At 41.0% G+C, this 17,568-nt stretch overlaps 1 protein-coding gene across 1 annotated transcript in view; it reads right to left on the reverse strand.

Moving 5' to 3' along the window:
• Positions 1-12,052: 12,052 nt before the first annotated feature.
• T265_02665 (hypothetical protein) overlaps positions 12,053-17,568 on the reverse strand; it is a gene marked incomplete at both ends in the record, with an annotated part of 28,709 nt that continues 23,193 nt past the window's right edge. Inside the window, 3 exons of the mRNA XM_009166967.1 lie at positions 12,053-12,163; positions 15,377-15,529; positions 17,184-17,286. Coding sequence (XP_009165231.1) covers positions 12,053-12,163; positions 15,377-15,529; positions 17,184-17,286 — 367 coding nt within the window. The remainder of the gene's footprint in view (positions 12,164-15,376; positions 15,530-17,183; positions 17,287-17,568) is intronic.

Genomic DNA, 17,568 nt, shown 5'->3' on the forward strand with positions numbered 1-17,568 from the left:
CCGCAGGTAGTTCGGTCTTTAACACGGGTAAGTAATGCATCAAAGCTAACCAAAATTCCTCCTTCTTTGGGACGTGTCAAAGGGGAACATTTATCTTAATTTAGACCTTTTTATTCGCATGTGGATCTAATTTATAAAAACGCTTCAATTATATCTTATTTGCACGTGAAATATTGTGAGTCTGAGATCCAGCTTAGCACTATGTGTGCTGCCTCACTGCCCATATTCGAAATGCTGAATTTTTCTTTTTCTGTAGAAAGATTTTTCAAACCTCATCGGTAGCCGATCTCCCATTCCGCTAAGAATTGACATTATCAGTGTTCATTTGTGGATCAGATTATTTCAATGTTTAACTCAGTCTGTAACATAACAAGTGACGCTTTGACATGATCATGTGCCTTTTGCTTTATCGAGAGTAAATGGAAACTACTGGTAGACTATCCAAACCGAGGGGTTCACCTTGCTTCACTTAGGTCTCCCGTCAAAACAAAATTCATATACTGGTAGATCAGCTATTCGGGATGGCGGATAAGTCAGCTGAATTTTAGAGCACTCATATGTTCAACTGGGACGGAATACCATGATAAGATTTTGAAAAAAAGAACCCTTGAGGCTGTTGACAGACAGAATGGAGCATAGAACAAGAAACCAGTCAGGGAGTGTCAAGCTTATATTCAAACTTAAAGGTGATAAATATAAATGGGGGTTTTGGTGTTACTATTTGACTTAGAATTTTTAAACCAGATGGAAAGAAATGATTAATGCTACTTGCCTTACAGCACGCTGGTACGCCGCACAGTTGTCACTGAATTCAGTGTTATAAAAATACCCAATAACTGGAGCGGAACAGCGCTGATTAAAATCAACAAGGAAAGTGTCCAAGCCTGAATGTTGCATACCATGCGAATCGAATCTCACATCTGTCACTATAATCTACACGTGGGCATGGTGTCTTAGCCACACCGTCAATAAACCAGTGGTTACGAGTCAACATATCTCTGTAACAAAAGGTCTACTGAATAAACTCGTTTAAGAAGTAGAGACTTACCGAAACTTAATCTTTGGCACTGTCTTCCAAAAGTGTATGATTTCGGCAAGAGCACGAAATATACCAATTTGATTTTTATGGCAGGGGGAGCAAATCCAAGAAGTAAGCATACTTAATCTGAAAAGTGTTTCTTGGTCATTCCAACCTATACAGTTACCCAGGTTTGTTGGTGTTAACAAGCTTTCTTTTGAAGGCCGTCCATTTTGACCCGTGTAGTGCATTAAGTATTGCTGGGTCATTAAAAAATCGAACCAATTTTCACGGACCGCACAGCGGTGTGAAACTCTTCTTCAAACAAACCTTGATGCAGCTAGGGAAACTGCAAACATACATGAAGTTGTGAACTTTAAGATGATGTTATGAGGTTACGTGCAACTTTCTGAGTCTAACGGTGCAAAATTCCAGTTTCTGGACGTTGGTAGAAGTAAACCCAGAGTAAGAAGGCAATCTGAATTGTTTTTCACTTAGTTTTGGTATGGTAATTTCAATTCGCGGCGAGATGGGACACCTTGTTTTGGCAGAAAGGTTACTGATCAAGTTTCTATGATGCAACTCTCATTGGATAAAAGACTATCTTACATCGTGATCCCTCTGGACACTGGGTAACAGCGAGCGCCCCTTAGGCAACTCCGTAAATATATCAATCCGGTTTCTGGTGTCAAACATGACCTGTCAACCACTACATCATCGACACATTTGCACTGAAAAAATCGAGAATTGGTTCCACAATAGCAAAGAAAAGAAGAACAGGATAGGTCATTTTAGGTGGTCATTTATTTGGAGGAAAGTCCTGTTTGATGCGGAGGTTCGGCTATTGAAGCCTGCTAATTTGCCTCGGCTTGTGAAATGATCTACCTCAGACAGACATCGAAACAATACCCGCCTGTCGAATCTACCTGCATAAGCAATCACACGCACCAAAATTATGGTCAAGTAAAGGAACAAACAAGTGAAGTTTGAGTTTAGATCTGTGTTCAGTATTGAAAGTAGTCCCTAATAGACAAACTGATACGAGTCTTCAGGTAACAGAGTGATCACTCTTCCACTTGAAACGCACTCTCGAAAAGACTCCAAAGTCAAGAGCAGGGTGATTCATGTTGGCACTTCCTGTTAAATGGTTCAGGTGCTGTCGCAGTCTTCGTTACACATTACAAGTCGGTTTTGCATTAGAAGCAAGGCACCGTTAGCACATTGGTTTGGTGAGAATCCAGGCGCCAAATCCGAGTAACGTGGATAGAATGCAATCACGTGCTTTCGGATTTTGACCCAGAATTCCATAGGCTGTCTGAATACAAAATCAGTGAAAAACTTTTGGCAAAGGTTTACACATTTTAACAGAAAGATATGCTGGTTACCCTTCAATGTAGGTCAATGTGAAGCAAAATATTTAAGGAGGCTACCAGAAAGTCCATTCCAAGCAGTTCAGATCGCGTGGTAGTATTTCCATATACCTTTCGTTCAGACAGCTGCAACTCAGTTCAATGTCGAAAGGATATTTTAGCCGCGATCAAGAGTTTCTTCAAAAACGGTGACGAAAAAGCATCATTATCAGGTGGAATCTCCCTAAAGAATAAAAAAACAAGAACAGCGTCCGAGACAGCCTGCCAATTTTTCATAATATGGTAAAGGTTTATGGAGAGGTCAGAGGCTGAATGAATAACCTTCACGAGCTGATGTTTTCACGTGAAAGTTTACTTGCTTAGTATCCGGAATGCTTTGTTTTAAAAGAGAATTTATGTCTTTCAGTGAATTCCTCTGAAGGCTTCCATAGGACAGCGACATGAGTTTGGATGCGCGGACCCGTCCGTGACAAGAATAAAAACATGTCACATCAGACATCAAATCTTTTTGGTTTGGGCAAGGTACTAGTGAATCCTGTGGGTGTGTGTAGGCAAAAATTGGGCCCACCACGATCCCCAGTAAGTAAGGATTTTATATAAGGAAAAAATCAGCGGCTGATTGTAAATTAGAGAAAGTCACAGAAGCATGAGGAGAGGAGTCAAGTAACTGCTTGAAACGTAAGCCTTGCACTACGAAAATAGGCATAACTCGTTTTGCGAAGAAATGTTTCACAGAATGTACTAATATCCATATCACTCACCTCCCATGCGCGTGGTAGCGCACAATTCCATACATCTACCTTTCGACGTCTACAAAAAAACTTTTTTATTGTTCAATGAGAACTAAGAAGTTTTGACATACAATGTAAGTCGGTCCGTTGAATTTCCAGCACCCGTAACGAGAATATATGGGTGTAGGGAAAAGCAATGTTGTCGAAATACCTCTCACAGGTTACAGTGTGCTTGACTCCAAAAAACCTCCATATGTTCGTGAGACTTCTGTGACGAAATGTGTGATTTCGTCTTGAACAGTAAACCTACTTGAAGTATATTCGCATTCTCACGTTGAATAAGCATATTATCGCCACTCAACGATCTGTAGAAAATGGGCGCTAGAGATCTAACTGCAATACCTTTTCCGTAGTCGTGAACGGAAGCATAATAACCAGAATGTTTTAGATAATAATTAGCGCAACATATCCTACGAAAAATTATGTCGCAAATCCGAATATCCACCGTATGCATGCTGGATTTTTCGTTAAAACCCAGGCTACTTTTGAAAATTGAGTAGCTCAAAAAATAACCTCATCTTTCAGATAATAAAAATGTGACAATGGAAATCCTGGACAATACTGACGATTGTACTACACATATCAATCTGAAAATCGGATTAGCCTGTCATGGGTTCATCCATGAGAAACTTCTGGTCAAGTAGGACTAAAAATAATAAATACGGTGAACTCAGTGTAGTGGGTATATACGACGTACATGCCTTATGACAGAAACGCGAATGTTCAGTGTGTTAAATGATTCACCCTAGGAAACATTTTGAGATAAGGTCACACTGTGAGACAGAACAAGTTCGAACTTTGTGCACGTTCCTTTGGAGTCGGGAGTGTTGTAAGCCTTTTGTGATTGCACAAACTTTTGATAACAGCCACATCCCAACAGAATGTGATCGATCGACATAGACCTCCTGGAGGCAAAAGATGGCACTGGGGCTGTATCAGCGGTTCTCACCAGTGAGTGAAAAGAGTACCATTCCACCCCATTCTCTTGTACTTTGTATTTTTCTGTTATATAAGGAATACTGGGATAATAAAATTTTGTGATGGCATTTACTTCGGAAGCAAGCACCATCCAGTTCGGTTATTGCGCTGCAAACACGTTAGAGCTATTACGATGTGCCAGCGTTCGAAATTAGTTTGGCTGTAGGCCCGTAATTTTTCAATGCGGTAAATATGACGCTGGTCAGCAAATGAGAAATAGCGTCCGGTGACCACAGAATATGCTTCACTCTAATAATGCTTTGAATATATTTCTTCTGAACTAGCAAGTGGGACCTCTTGATTCGTGTAACAATCGCAGCATAACTATCGAGAAACGAATTCTGATTCAGAAAAAGACATATCAAATCTATTTCAAGTAAACATGGTCTTTTGCAACTGAACATCGTACATGTGTCCTCAGAAACCAACTTGAGTCATTAGGTGGGTAGTTGTGAATGAAGCAGGAGTAAGTCGCTAAGCTACAGAATAATACGCAGGTTGTCGCCGACAATTCGGGATTACCTTTCAGGCTGTCGACAACCTGCACAATGCGGTTGCAAACGATACATTACTGGTCGAGCTAACATTATCAGTTCGTTGTGATTAAGAGCGCGGCGTGGGCGAAATTGCGTGGATGTTGTCAACGCATGAGTTTATGTCAAGTGTGATCATCCAAACTGACCTTACCGTGTCATCTGTGGTTGGACTCAGTATTCCCGATGGCCTGTTGATTGGTGTATCTCCTGATTGATTTATATCTAAGTAGCCTTCAAACTTGACTACTATGGTCGCTCCGCCCTGACCCTTTTTTGTTTTGCTCCGCGATGAGTAGCACTTCAAACTCGTTAGTGTGATGACCTGTACTGACCTAGTTTTCTCATACGTTTTGATGTGCCCCGCTCATAGTTGCGGCGGAGGAGGAGCGATTCCAAAGCGTCGACAGAAAAAGTTTGTTGCGGAGTCTCATGCTTCTAGCAATTTCCTCTCGTGCCACTTATTCCCAAGTGCCAGTGTGGTCCTGATTCCTCCCTCCTGGGGTACATGTATAGAAGGCTGTCTCATAGTCATAGCAATATAATATTCATTAAAATCCGTGAAGCTGATTTGGTATACGTTGCCGTTTTTTCCCTTTCACCGGTGTTCTTCAACGTTTAGACCAATCTATCAACCGAAAATTTGGTTTTGTATCCTAGTAGGATACCCCTCCATTGCAGTAGCTCTGTTGTGAACTTAGGCATGTTCTTGAAGAGCTATCCATTTTGGTTGTTCGATCTCGTTGATGGTGCATCCGCTTTTTTGGGGTGTTGTCACCTTCAAGCTTGTCCTGGTAAAAGTTCCAAGGTATTCGTTGTTTTACAGTGCACGCGTTAAGTTATTTAATTCTCCTTGTCTAAATTCTGCTTTGTTACAGCATGCCTCAACTGCAGTAAATAGAAGTTTAGTTCAACAATCCCCCTCACCTTGATCACTTAAACCATTCCTTGAAGGTTAACCAGCAGGTAAGGTACATACCCTGTTTCTATTACACCTTGTGATTTCAATCAATTTGTTCTCGAGGAGCATCACTCGTGGTGAGAGAGCCGCTGAATTTTTTTAAATACTGGGTTGGGTTTTTTCAAAAACAATCAACACTTGTCGTTTCACATAACGGTCACTTTTAGATGCGTTTCTTCAGGAGGTCCGTCCGTAATACTCGCCAGTAAGTCCGAAAATCGCATTTTGGCTCTTTTTCAATTTTGATCAAAAACTGGATGTTTTTAAATGTTGAATAGAGTAACTGACTTGCTACAGTTCGGTCCATAAATTTGGAATTCTCATTCATGCGTTTCATAACTGGTGGTGCAATAAGTTCCAGTCCCTGTATCATTTCTCAGTGAAGAATCCAAAAATGTTATCACAGTGGAGTTCCTCTCAGTACGTTTCGGCTCCCCCCGTATTTGGGATAGGCATTCGGTAGCGGGCAACACACCTGTATATACATTTCGGTTTTATTGTTCCTGTTATGTCTGGGTTATTCTGGTTCAATTCAAACACGATCTCTTTGGAAAGAGCGTTGAAGGATTGATGTAGCAAGTGTGATGGCATCAAAAATGAGCATAACTTAATCGTCTTTTGTCACAAACTTGTGCAGTCTGCTTAGAAGTACTTCGGCCCTGTTTATTGTGTTCTTATCCGGCAGTTAGTTGCTTTAATCTCCACATTTCTTTAACCAAGCTACGCTAGAGTTTCTGACAGCCCAGTCCTCGCCTTTGTGCACTATTGACCGTTTGTCAAATTCTGCGAAGTTGGTATCACTGAACTTCATCATTTTTGATTGATTTTGGCGTGTCACTTGTAGTTTTGCTGGTGTTGTATTTATTTTGCAGCGCATTTGGAAACGTCCTGTAACAAATTAAACGACATACTAATGACAAATCATATTAATCTCTTTTAGATCATGGATCAAACGTCCCTGGACTACCAAACTTTTGCAGTTTGACCAGAGATAGTAACGACCATCTATCTCGCCTGAACCGATAGATACATGTTCGTCTCCCGTTTCGTACCAGCTGCCGGAATTTTCCGTATTTCCAGTCGTCAACTTTGAACAGCAGTGAAGAACTCGCAACGCTAGGCGTCAAGTGATTGATACTGATTTGGTCTGAATTTTCGTGATCAGGGCCGCGATGATTAAAACTCTGACCGCGGTACCAGTGTCCCAAACTTAACCGTCGTGTGTCCCTTGCCTTACACCAGCCTGATTCATGGGCCACTGGCCTCCACGAAAAGGCTGAAGTTAACTCCAAGCACACCACTTTACTTTTTCGACATCTCTGTTGATACTCAAAAGCGAACATTGTTTACCACTATTTATCTAGAAAGTCACGTTATTAATGTATACTGTACATCACATTGCAATGCCTACAGCGCTGTGAACCACTAAGAGAATTTGTTACATAAAACTATACAGATACATTTATATATATAACTATACTAGAAGCTTAGTGCTTCAAATATGATTTGTTTATGCACATAACTTTTGGGCAGAGTCCGACAGAATGCGGATATTATTCACTCGGGCTCATTTCTTAATCGTCAAAAATTAGACACTTGAGCGCTGAAGCCTTCTTCATTCTTAGGATTCATCAGACGCTCCGAGAAGCTGCTTCAGTAAACCATGAAGACCTCGTTTCCCATGCGAACAGCCGTTGCGAATCCGCTATCCAAATCTGAGTTGTGCATCAAAAAAAGAATAGACTCGAAACAATAACGACCAGCGAAATCCACTTCCACATTTCCAGATTTTGAGGCAATGACCGTTTAGCTGCACCGTGTAGCTACTCGGACGATGCAAGTAGTAAATAATTAATCAATTGGGAGTATTCCAAGTGAATGGAATTTTGCATGTGAAATGTAGTTCAAAAGATGTAAAATGAGAACTATTATGATGCATTCTAACAAGTTATATTGTCAACTCATGATTAAATCTGTAAATACCATACACAACCGTTCAAGCTGGTCCCGATAGTAGCATGCGTAGAGAAAGCATTGACCTGTGACCCCACCTGAATTGTACCTCAAACGGTACACATAATTCTCTCTGCTGCATACCAAAATATGTTTAAGGGCCTAATACCTTCCACTGTAACTGATTAATTTGAATTATGGACTCGGAAATAAACGGCTCACAAATATTCCAACCTTGATATATCATAAGGTATCACCAGATATGGTGGGCTGGCAAGCTTCTACGGAACTGACCGACTTTCGCACCGCCCCATCCGCGGTCCACCACAGTGCTATCCTGCTTCCAAATCCCATCGTTGTACACAAGTGTCGAGATTACATAGTCTATTAAAAACGCTCTAGAAGCTGGCCAGAATATGATCAGATGACGCTGGAAGCTCCCTCCATCAAATCCTCCCCCCCCCCACATTTTCATTCATATTGCCTGGATTACAATCCGTAGCTCGTCGCTATTTTTGAGAATTTCGACAAAATGAGACGCCCTTATAATCGGCTGAACTTTTCAAGACATCTTGTGCTTGGCAGCTGAGTTCAGACTTGTTAAACTGGTCAGCTGTAGCGAGTTACTAGGATTCTTCCATTTGGACTCCAATGCCAACATTTTTCCTCGGGTCAAAAGTATCAGGACTCTGCCTCTTCAAGATATGAATATTCCTTAAAAAACAGACAGCTATCACTGGTTAAATGAAGAATTTCGTATTTTTTCTCAAAAGGTGATCACTCACTGAGTATCAAGTTTTAAACTATTTTCCTGAAGGAAACTATTCACAAGTTTGCTGAAAACTCCTCGACAGCCCACCACCGGTTTCGCCTTGCTTGGGGCTCATCAGGTGGGCGCACTTCTTGAGTTTCCGTCAACCTTATGTTCTTCTTGAACGTGAGGCGTCTTGTTTACAGCTCATTCAGTTGAAGAACATCATAAGTCAGAGATTCACTTAAGTCTCCCATGAAAACCAAATTGATTTGCGAATGAGTGTCTTCGTCGAATTTTCAAACTACTTGGCCCGTAATTTGTACGACTTTTAAACAAAACATTTGAGCCTGCCAGAAGATTTGTGCCAGATAACTACCACACATGTTTTGGTGTGAATCAGACAAATGTAAGACTACTGTTCCTTTAAAGTCATCTTTATTTCTAAGCTCCTGACTCTTAGAAAGGCAACTATCCAAAGAGTTTCTCAGATTGCTGGATACTTCCAAACGAATATTTCACGAAGGGTATGACAATTTGGATTCAGTCATCAAAAATCATCCCCTGAGACCATAGGCTACTTCAGAAAGCTTCGTGTCCTTACTGGATACTTTGGCCGAAGATTCTATAATGTGAAGATCTTGTACGTCTGGATTATGTTGGCGGGGATGCACTGCAGAGCGTACCTCTGCATCTCCTCGCTGGCAGAAAATATGCAACAGGAAATACTGTCAACAGAGATACATTTTTAACTTCCACGAGAACGAACCCTGTAAGTAGAGATTTCCTAGTGATTATTTTGGACCCCAGCTTAACTTCTGATCAGACTTCTCTATGCCACTTAAATAATTAACAAATCTGGTATATGTTTTTTCTTATGGAGGAAAAACGGTCGAAGGTAATCTATTGGTTTCTTCAGATAGGTGTATTGTAGTGAACGCCTGTCCAGGAGGATGAAGTTCGGAGCAGTTTGGCCCGTAATCCGTGCAACCGTTTTCCACAGAATTTGTACAGAACTCTGTGTTTGTTTAAAACAACCTTACCAAAGTTCTTTCTTCTTCCTATTTCCAAACTACGTTTACATATGGGCAGTGAAAATGCGCGCATTTGACCACCAAGCACAACAGACCCAGAGCAAACATCTCATGAGTGCTTTACTCAGAAGAGACACAGGTAGAAACCCGAACCAATGGCATCTTTGTATCACTGAAGAAGCATTTCAGTCTGAATTCTTTTGGACCGGTATTATAGATCAGAACTAACGCGTTTAACAAGTCAACTTAGCCACAGAAAAAATGGATGGCCTTCAAATGAAATTTGTGCCTGAAGTAGGGTCCTTTTCAACGTGTGAATAATGCGTGCATTATATCCATAAACAACATGGAAATAAAAGAAAACAGCTGGCTCGTTTTTGAACTTTTAAAGTTAATAAATACTTAGACGAAGCGGAACCAAGTGAATGAAACCAGCTTGTACGGTCTGCACTGTCAAGATTTCGGAGGATTTCGTGCGAAGTCTTTGTCTGCTCTGTGGGGATTTCGTATTTCTCAGGCCATTTGACCTCAAGTATACAGCAGCCTCGGACGAAGTAAGCATTCTCTGTTGCGCAGTCACCCTTAGCCCAACGACGTAATGTCCGACTACTAGGCAGGGGCGCGAGCGAGTCCTCCCAGAGCTCCTTGTGATGATCATTGCTGACGATTCCTAACAGCGATGAATTGGCTGTGCAAATTTTAGGGACAGCAACTTTTGAACCCCTGCAGAAATTATTAGATGCATTAGTTAGTCTGTACTGGTCAAAGGGAAATGCCGCAGTTGCAGCCAACAACGTTTTGTCGCTTTTTTGAACTCAATTGTTTTATTTATTCCTTCCACTATCTGAGACGGCAAGAAAACCCGTTTTTCGCGGGGTCGTGTGTTTTCAGACAGCACGTCGAACCCCAACAGCTGGTTCAAAATAGGGCTAGCTAAGATACATCAGATTTCACTTCTAACACGCCACCACCATTAGCAGTACTTATACTTTAAGTTATCAATAAGGAATTTGAAAAAAAACAGGATCATGAATTCACCCATTTGATTGTTTGTTGCCTAAGGAATATTGCTTACATTTTAATGTGAATCAGTCGCACTGTTGGAATATGGATACGCCAGGTGTCAAGGATGGGTTAAATGTGTTAAAAATAAGTTGAAATAAATATTTTTAAGGTTCAGTTTATTTTTTGGGACGGCGAATGCCATCTCAGTAAGTTGCCATGTATCATCAATGTGAAACATGCAAAAAAGATATATGGATGACAGTTGACAAATATGGGAGGGTTGATATAACTGGGGATGTAGCGAAATGCTTTAAGATAATTCCTAACTTGCAGCCAGCATCAAATATATGAACATCTCACACCCCAATAAGATATCTTGGTCAAAACAGGCCGAACCACTGGGTACCTATGAATATGTGAACAAACAAACGTAAATGTACATGTTGCTCTTATAGTACCCAGATTTATATCACGTGAGCAATATCTCGCTGTGAACCACGGGACTGAGCCACTGTAAGCAGCCGCTTCTGGTCGAATACCTGAAAGTGCAACCACTGGCCGGTACCTTGCAGGTTCGAAGCTATCTGGAGTTTCATAAGATGCGCATTGATGATGACTTTTGGTGGGTAATAGACAGTTTTACACTGCTTCTTGTTTCTTAATGCAAATTAATTTCACTTAAAGGATGACGTCTATACTTGAAACTCACCACTATCTACGACTGGCTTGATTCGTGGGGTTTTACAATCAGACGGGAAAGCCTTATTGAAGTCGACAAAGTCAAGTTTACAAGACACGTAGACTTACGGTAGTAGGGTGGCTGATTAGCTGGACGGACAGAATAATCACGGTAGACAACGTCAAGGAATTCGTCGTACTCGTCATCAAATAGTTAGTGAAGTCTGTATCAATCTAGACTGAAGGAAGAACCGACATCCTGTCTGTTTATCCTACAATGTCATAACAGAATTCCATCTCTTCTAAGGTGTTTCTCTCGGGCAGAAAAAAATCAAGTGCTTTGAACTCGGCTTAGGCCATATATTAATGTGTACGTTTGTACCAACATTTCTAGAATTCGCTGGTCAGATATCGTTTATAGTGTGTCGCAGAAGTTTTTGTCGTTTTCTCGGCAGCGAAAAAGGTCTCTTAAAGCGTCCACTTTACCATGTTCTCCAAGACCGAGCACCATCTGGTGAAGGGCATCCAGAAAGGGTTAACGCTGCAGCCACCAAAAACAAGCATAATTGTAAAGGAATTTCATAGTGGCCCTGTTGCTTCCGGTTTTGTTGGTCATTTACATTTAAAAGCACCCCAGCTTTCATACTAAACTGGCGGACAATGGTTTTAGGATTTTACTTGTCACATCAAATGGAACCACAAACCATGCAGGCTAACTGATCTAAATGAGTAGTTCCGATCCTGAATTGAGAGCTTTATCCCGATAGTTGTTTCTTCATTTGAGTGCCAGTGCTCAATGCAAAGAGACTACTTCCTCCGCAAGTATATTTCAAAAGTTAACGAATTTATATATTCTGTACAAAGTAATTAATGAACACAATCAGGTTTGTCTAAATTATAAGTAATATCCTGGCAAAGGTAAGGGGTATAGGTGACATGAAAATCAAGCTGAAGTGAACGTTAGTTTGCAACGAAACGTCTTATTGTGATGTGGCAGCTTTCTCCTCGGAATTCGCTCGTATGCGGACCGAATGATTATAAAGTCCTTCGGCCATCAGTTGAAATGCCAAACGATCTTCGTTTCCACAAGTCTAGAAGAGAAATACAACTTATTAATTTGTCTGTTTTCGATGTTTGAGCAACCCGTCTACCCTCTTCGTGAACAATAGAGGAATAGGATGACTCGCCATCTCATCGCAGTGAGTTGTCTACATAAGTAACGAGAAAGTAATTGGTACCTACAGGTGGCATTGGAATAGTGATCAAAGCATTGTGAAACGAAGGGATCACTTAGGTCATGCATTTGCGACAGTACCGTTTATAAATGAATAATCTGTCCAGGGTGTCTTACGTTTGTCACGCAGCGAAAAAACTTGTGACCCTAATGGCATTCGGTCTTAGTGTTTCACGAAAGTGTGGAAAAAACAAGATCCAGTCATCCACATTCATGATCAAGTCCCAGTTCGACCTCGTTTGGAGCACGTTCTGTTCAGAAGACCCCCTTTCGACAAACACGCATGAAAATTATAACAAGCGTTTATTTACTTCAAAAAGCCTCTGTTCTATCACACTACCACTCACCATTATCGTCCGCAATATCATCAGCTTCGTGGAAGTATGAACCATTGCTCTGAAAGAACCACCAAAGAAGGTGCGCCATCCAGGTGTGTATATATTAGCCTAACACCGACTTCACCGTCCATCTCAACAAACCCTTTTTAGTGTTTGGCGCAGAATATTTTCGTGTTGAGATTTCACTGTCATACATAGTGTTGGCAGTAACTTGCAAATGTATGATCCTGGATAAGCACAAACATGATGCAGGTCACAAGACCCACCCGTGCGCATCGAACAATGCTCCCAACGCTTCAAACCAAATGATGGATCCATTTGTAATTACGATACCAGTTTTATTCACTGAGTAGCTGCCAGTAAAAGTCACCGAATTCGGACAGCATATTTTTCAGCTACACGACACAAACTTGGAAATATGAAAATGATCATCAAGCGGTACAATAAACAATGTGGTCTGTTTTACCAAGCTGCATTTGTTGCTAACCAGCTATGATTCAAAATTTGCGTTAATGTGTAACCATTATAGTAAGAATAAGGGCTCTGGCCCATGCGAGCTTTCGCCGATTAATCGAGAATAGGTACACTGCCTGCCAGACTACAACAGGGGCGCTAGTAGTGTTTGTAGATTGTCTCTGACAGTTGGTCACCTTGTGGTACGACCGATGCAAGATGATTTACATCAATCTTGCACTGAATGCATGCAAAAACCGTTTGCAAATTGCTGAAGGAAACGTATGGATTCATCTGTCTAGATGAAGATATTTTCGCATTTTGGATTTAACCAAGCCGGAGCGTTAGTTTTGCCACCATAAACTCTGTTTAACGAGGTTGTTTATGAATTTCCACAAGTTGATCAGGTGGGTGACTTGGGAAAATGGGACAGTGCAGAATGTTGCCTTGAATGACATATTTTTAATAATGTCCAGAGCGTTAGAAAGTGTAGCTCTGATCCATGATCCCTCCAGTTTGTTGTTGCTTGTATGCGTACTTGTGAAGTTGCATTAGGACTCACAACAGAGGACTCAGCGTGCCTGCTTGGTTACTATTTGCACTTTTTGCATACGCATGGCTTGTTAGACAAGGCTAAGTGCCACTAGGATAGATGTTGGGCTCAAACGAATCGGTAGGCCTTCAAACGGAGGTGTAGTGAGCCACCATCACGTCCACAAAATAAACGCCTTTGGAAAATCATCCCTATATCCACGTCTTATGGAACAATCTGTATGTAGTTTATTCAGGATTATGAAAGCCCGAAGTAGTTTCGTTCCAAAATTCACTCCCGGGCGGCGAGCAAACTCGTGCTCGATCACCTGATAATTTTTTACCGAACATACGACTTCTAGTAAGTAAATGGTCCAACAATAACAAGTATCTAGCAAACTTGGTCCTTGTGTGAGGTTGTCACCATACAACCCGTTCTTTCGATTCGTTAGATGAGTAAAATTTAGGCCCAGGTTTCGCACACGTTGTCAAAACTTTCTACAGACTACACTAAAAGTGCGATCTACTTGAGGTGGGAATGCGCTTTTTGTCAACCATGGTTGTAATACCACCAAAAACACGTCAGTTTCCTAGAGGGACCTTCGTGAAATACCCAGTTTAGTCCGCTTTTTAGTGTTATTTGGGTAGTAAATTGTGTGTAGTTGAACTTTATATATTATTGCCGCTACTACTTCAATGACGCTGGAATAAGAGTTTGTTTCGAGAAACCACCGAAATTAAGCTGACAGCTAGGATATACACCTGATGGGAGGTAATTTTCCGACAAAAATTTAGAAATCGTATGTAAAAAAATAGTGATAGAACATCCAAATGGCAGAATCCGTGCCAACAAAATGGAAATGGACTGGGGTCGGCAGTTCAGGTGTGGAGATATCGCGTGGAGTCGAAATTAGCATACTGAGATGGCACTACTGATAAATAATTCTTCTGGTGAACAAAAGAGATTGTACAGGAAATAAAGAGGAAAAGGGATTAAAACATTGAAGTTTTGTTCGTTTTTTCGACATTCATTCGGTTACGTTTTTACATGTGTCTGCTCCATGACAGAGCAAGAGGACTAATGGTGACGCTCGAGAGGAAAATGGATATTGTAGTGACAATGTCACGGCATGTGATTCACGACCTCCCTACTCCTCTATGGTTGGCTGCTTGTCACACAGGACACTTGAGTTACTAGGGCTATGGCGGAATACACTTGGAAGAAGACTCATTACTTGCAGAAACCAATGACCAAGATGAGGAAACTCCCCTTAAATAGATTGGTTCACATTTTTCCAGACATGTTCTCATACTCAGTATACTTTCCGCATTGCAGTACATCTGAAAGTAGGACAATTCGGTTGTTGAATAGCCATTCTACCAACGATGGGAGAAGCTCGTGAAATCCTAGTTATCCAAGAGAACTGGAGATTATCCATGCACTTGTGAGCAATCAGCCCCAGAGTTCAAAATGTGGTCAATACTGGATTACGATATTTTTCATAAATTGGGCTGTTAATTAAAAGGGACCCTACATTGTACTTCCACCAAAAGAGTAAACATATAATGCATTCGGATTCTACAAAACTTTCCTTTATCCTCAAAATACGTTTCGAGGGACATGAACAGCTTCATCTGTTGCCTACTCTAATGTAATGTTTATTCAAATGTTGAATAGGAGGTGCGTTAGCCTATGAACATATTAAATGACTGATTCAGCCGGGTTCCAGGTGGGTCTCTCGAGAAACCAAATTAGTTTTTAAATTAGTGTACTTCGCTAGTTTTGTGCAATTTGGCTTCAAGTAGAACATAAGGCTCATGGAAACTCGGGGATTGTGCCTACCTGATGAGCCCCAAAATGGGCGAAACCGGTCGTGGGCTGTCGACGAATTTTCACCACCCTTATGAGTAGTGCATCAAAAATAAACGTGTTAACCTGTTAGGCATACCAACCCCTCTCTTCGGCTATGCAAGCTCCAAAAGAATAAGGCCTGAATTCACTTCAAACAGCAGTCACAGGTGTACACTGTATTATATTCCCATTTGGGCAGTTCTTTATCTCCAGCCTTGATGTGGCTCCATCGTATGAATAGTCTTGTCAAGCATAAGATTTTGTTTGGACTAAATAATTAGGCAGCACAGAACATGAAGTGCAGAACCAGTGGCATTAGTTTTTACCAACAATATGCTGTGTATAGCTAACAAAAATCGCTTTTCCAATCAATCGTGACTACTTGTAGGAAATATATCTTGAAGTGGTGAAAAACGGTCATGTGCAAATAAACTTGGCGCTGAAGAATATCACAAACGATAGGGTTAGTTACAATTCAGGTGAATCTTTAATCAACAACAAGTGAATTGAGGAACAACAATTTGACATTTACGAAAAATTCGGCGTTTAAGTAAACACAAGGCTGGTAAATCAAAGGGTTTTTAAAAAAACTTGTGAATAGTGAGTTCCATCAATATATATATATATATATATATATATCGATGCATATATTACATTATATCAGTCAATCTTCTTTCCGGCACTTCACATTCGTTCATCTGTAGCACTGTTTAGATGCTTAACTGCCATGCCACCCTGAGGTTGCACGGGAGCTGGGATACTGCCCAAGCCTAGACAGGGGAAGTCGCGAGGCACAGGTCAGATTCGAACCAAGGACCTTCGCGTTCTAACGAATTGGGCCACCTCGTCCTCTTGCCGGCAGCCCCAACTATATTTAAACTTGACCGTCCGCTGATCGATAAAGTTACATACATTCTACTTTGTTCAAGGGGTTTCCGGATTTATCAGATTTATCGTAGCCTTTCAACTTGATGGACATAAAAGAAGGGCATATGAGTGGTCAAAAATGAGCTTGCTAGATAGGTTCATAACCTCTCAATCGGAGAAAAATTCAACTATAAAACAGATCGTTTTGAACAACGCAATAATTGTCATGCCTCACAGAAGAAGGTCTGCAGAGTGAAACGAAGCTTCTAATAGAAACTTTATCCTATAAATGAGGTCAATTTATTCTGGAAAGCCACGAGGCACTGTAAAGCTGTCTCGTCCATACTGGGTCTCATCAGTAGTGCATAACCCACTAAGAGTTTCGCGGGTTTGAAACTTCCCGCCTCTGTAGTCCGACAGCTCATTGCCGTTTTGCAACCGATACTCGGAGCAAATTAAAACACACTTCTGACGCCAACCCAATAACTGCCAAGTGAATAACACAAATCAAGAACACCTGACTAAAAACTCGCCAACATCCTCTCAAACGGTACCCCGAAGTAGACTTCCAGTTGGTAGGTTTAAAACTATATATTTTAATGAAGAGCAATATGTCAGATTTTTGTTAAAGAAAATGGCATCTTCAGCCATTCGGTAAAAACCTCCTACTATCATCACCATTATCGGTTCCTCCACGAGGTTGAATCAGTCAAGACTAGCTGATTATTCACTGGCGATGCGATTGTCTGCATAAGTCAACAGCTGGTTGGATCAAAAGTTACACCCAAGCGCCAACTAGGTTTTCCCCACTCAGACTAAAGGACGGTTCAGCTCACCTTTTTCGTTTTTGCTCTTTTATTCTGAAACCAAATCTTTACTTGGGATTCTCTCAGATTCAGTTCCTTTGCAAGACTTTTCCGACGAGTTTCATCCAGATATCTGTAAATAGAATAAATGTTCTTGTGAATTCACCTTAAAAGTTTATTAAAGTGAAAACTAAAACAAAAATACTCGGGGAGGTTTATCTGTGAAAATTAGACTGAACACGAAAATAAGTGTTTGGATTATAGCCGTGTAGTTAACAAGTATACTAGTAACTGTGTCCCACTCGGTTGGGAACAGTGGTTCAACTCGCTCTAATTTTCCCGAACCCGAAATGGATCACAACAATATCTGTCACTGGTTAACATAGCATATCTTCTACTTTACTTGTTGAATGCT

The sequence above is a fragment of the Opisthorchis viverrini genome (assembly GCF_000715545.1).
Source record: "Opisthorchis viverrini unplaced genomic scaffold opera_v5_34, whole genome shotgun sequence".
Lineage (NCBI taxonomy): Eukaryota > Metazoa > Platyhelminthes > Trematoda > Opisthorchiida > Opisthorchiidae > Opisthorchis > Opisthorchis viverrini.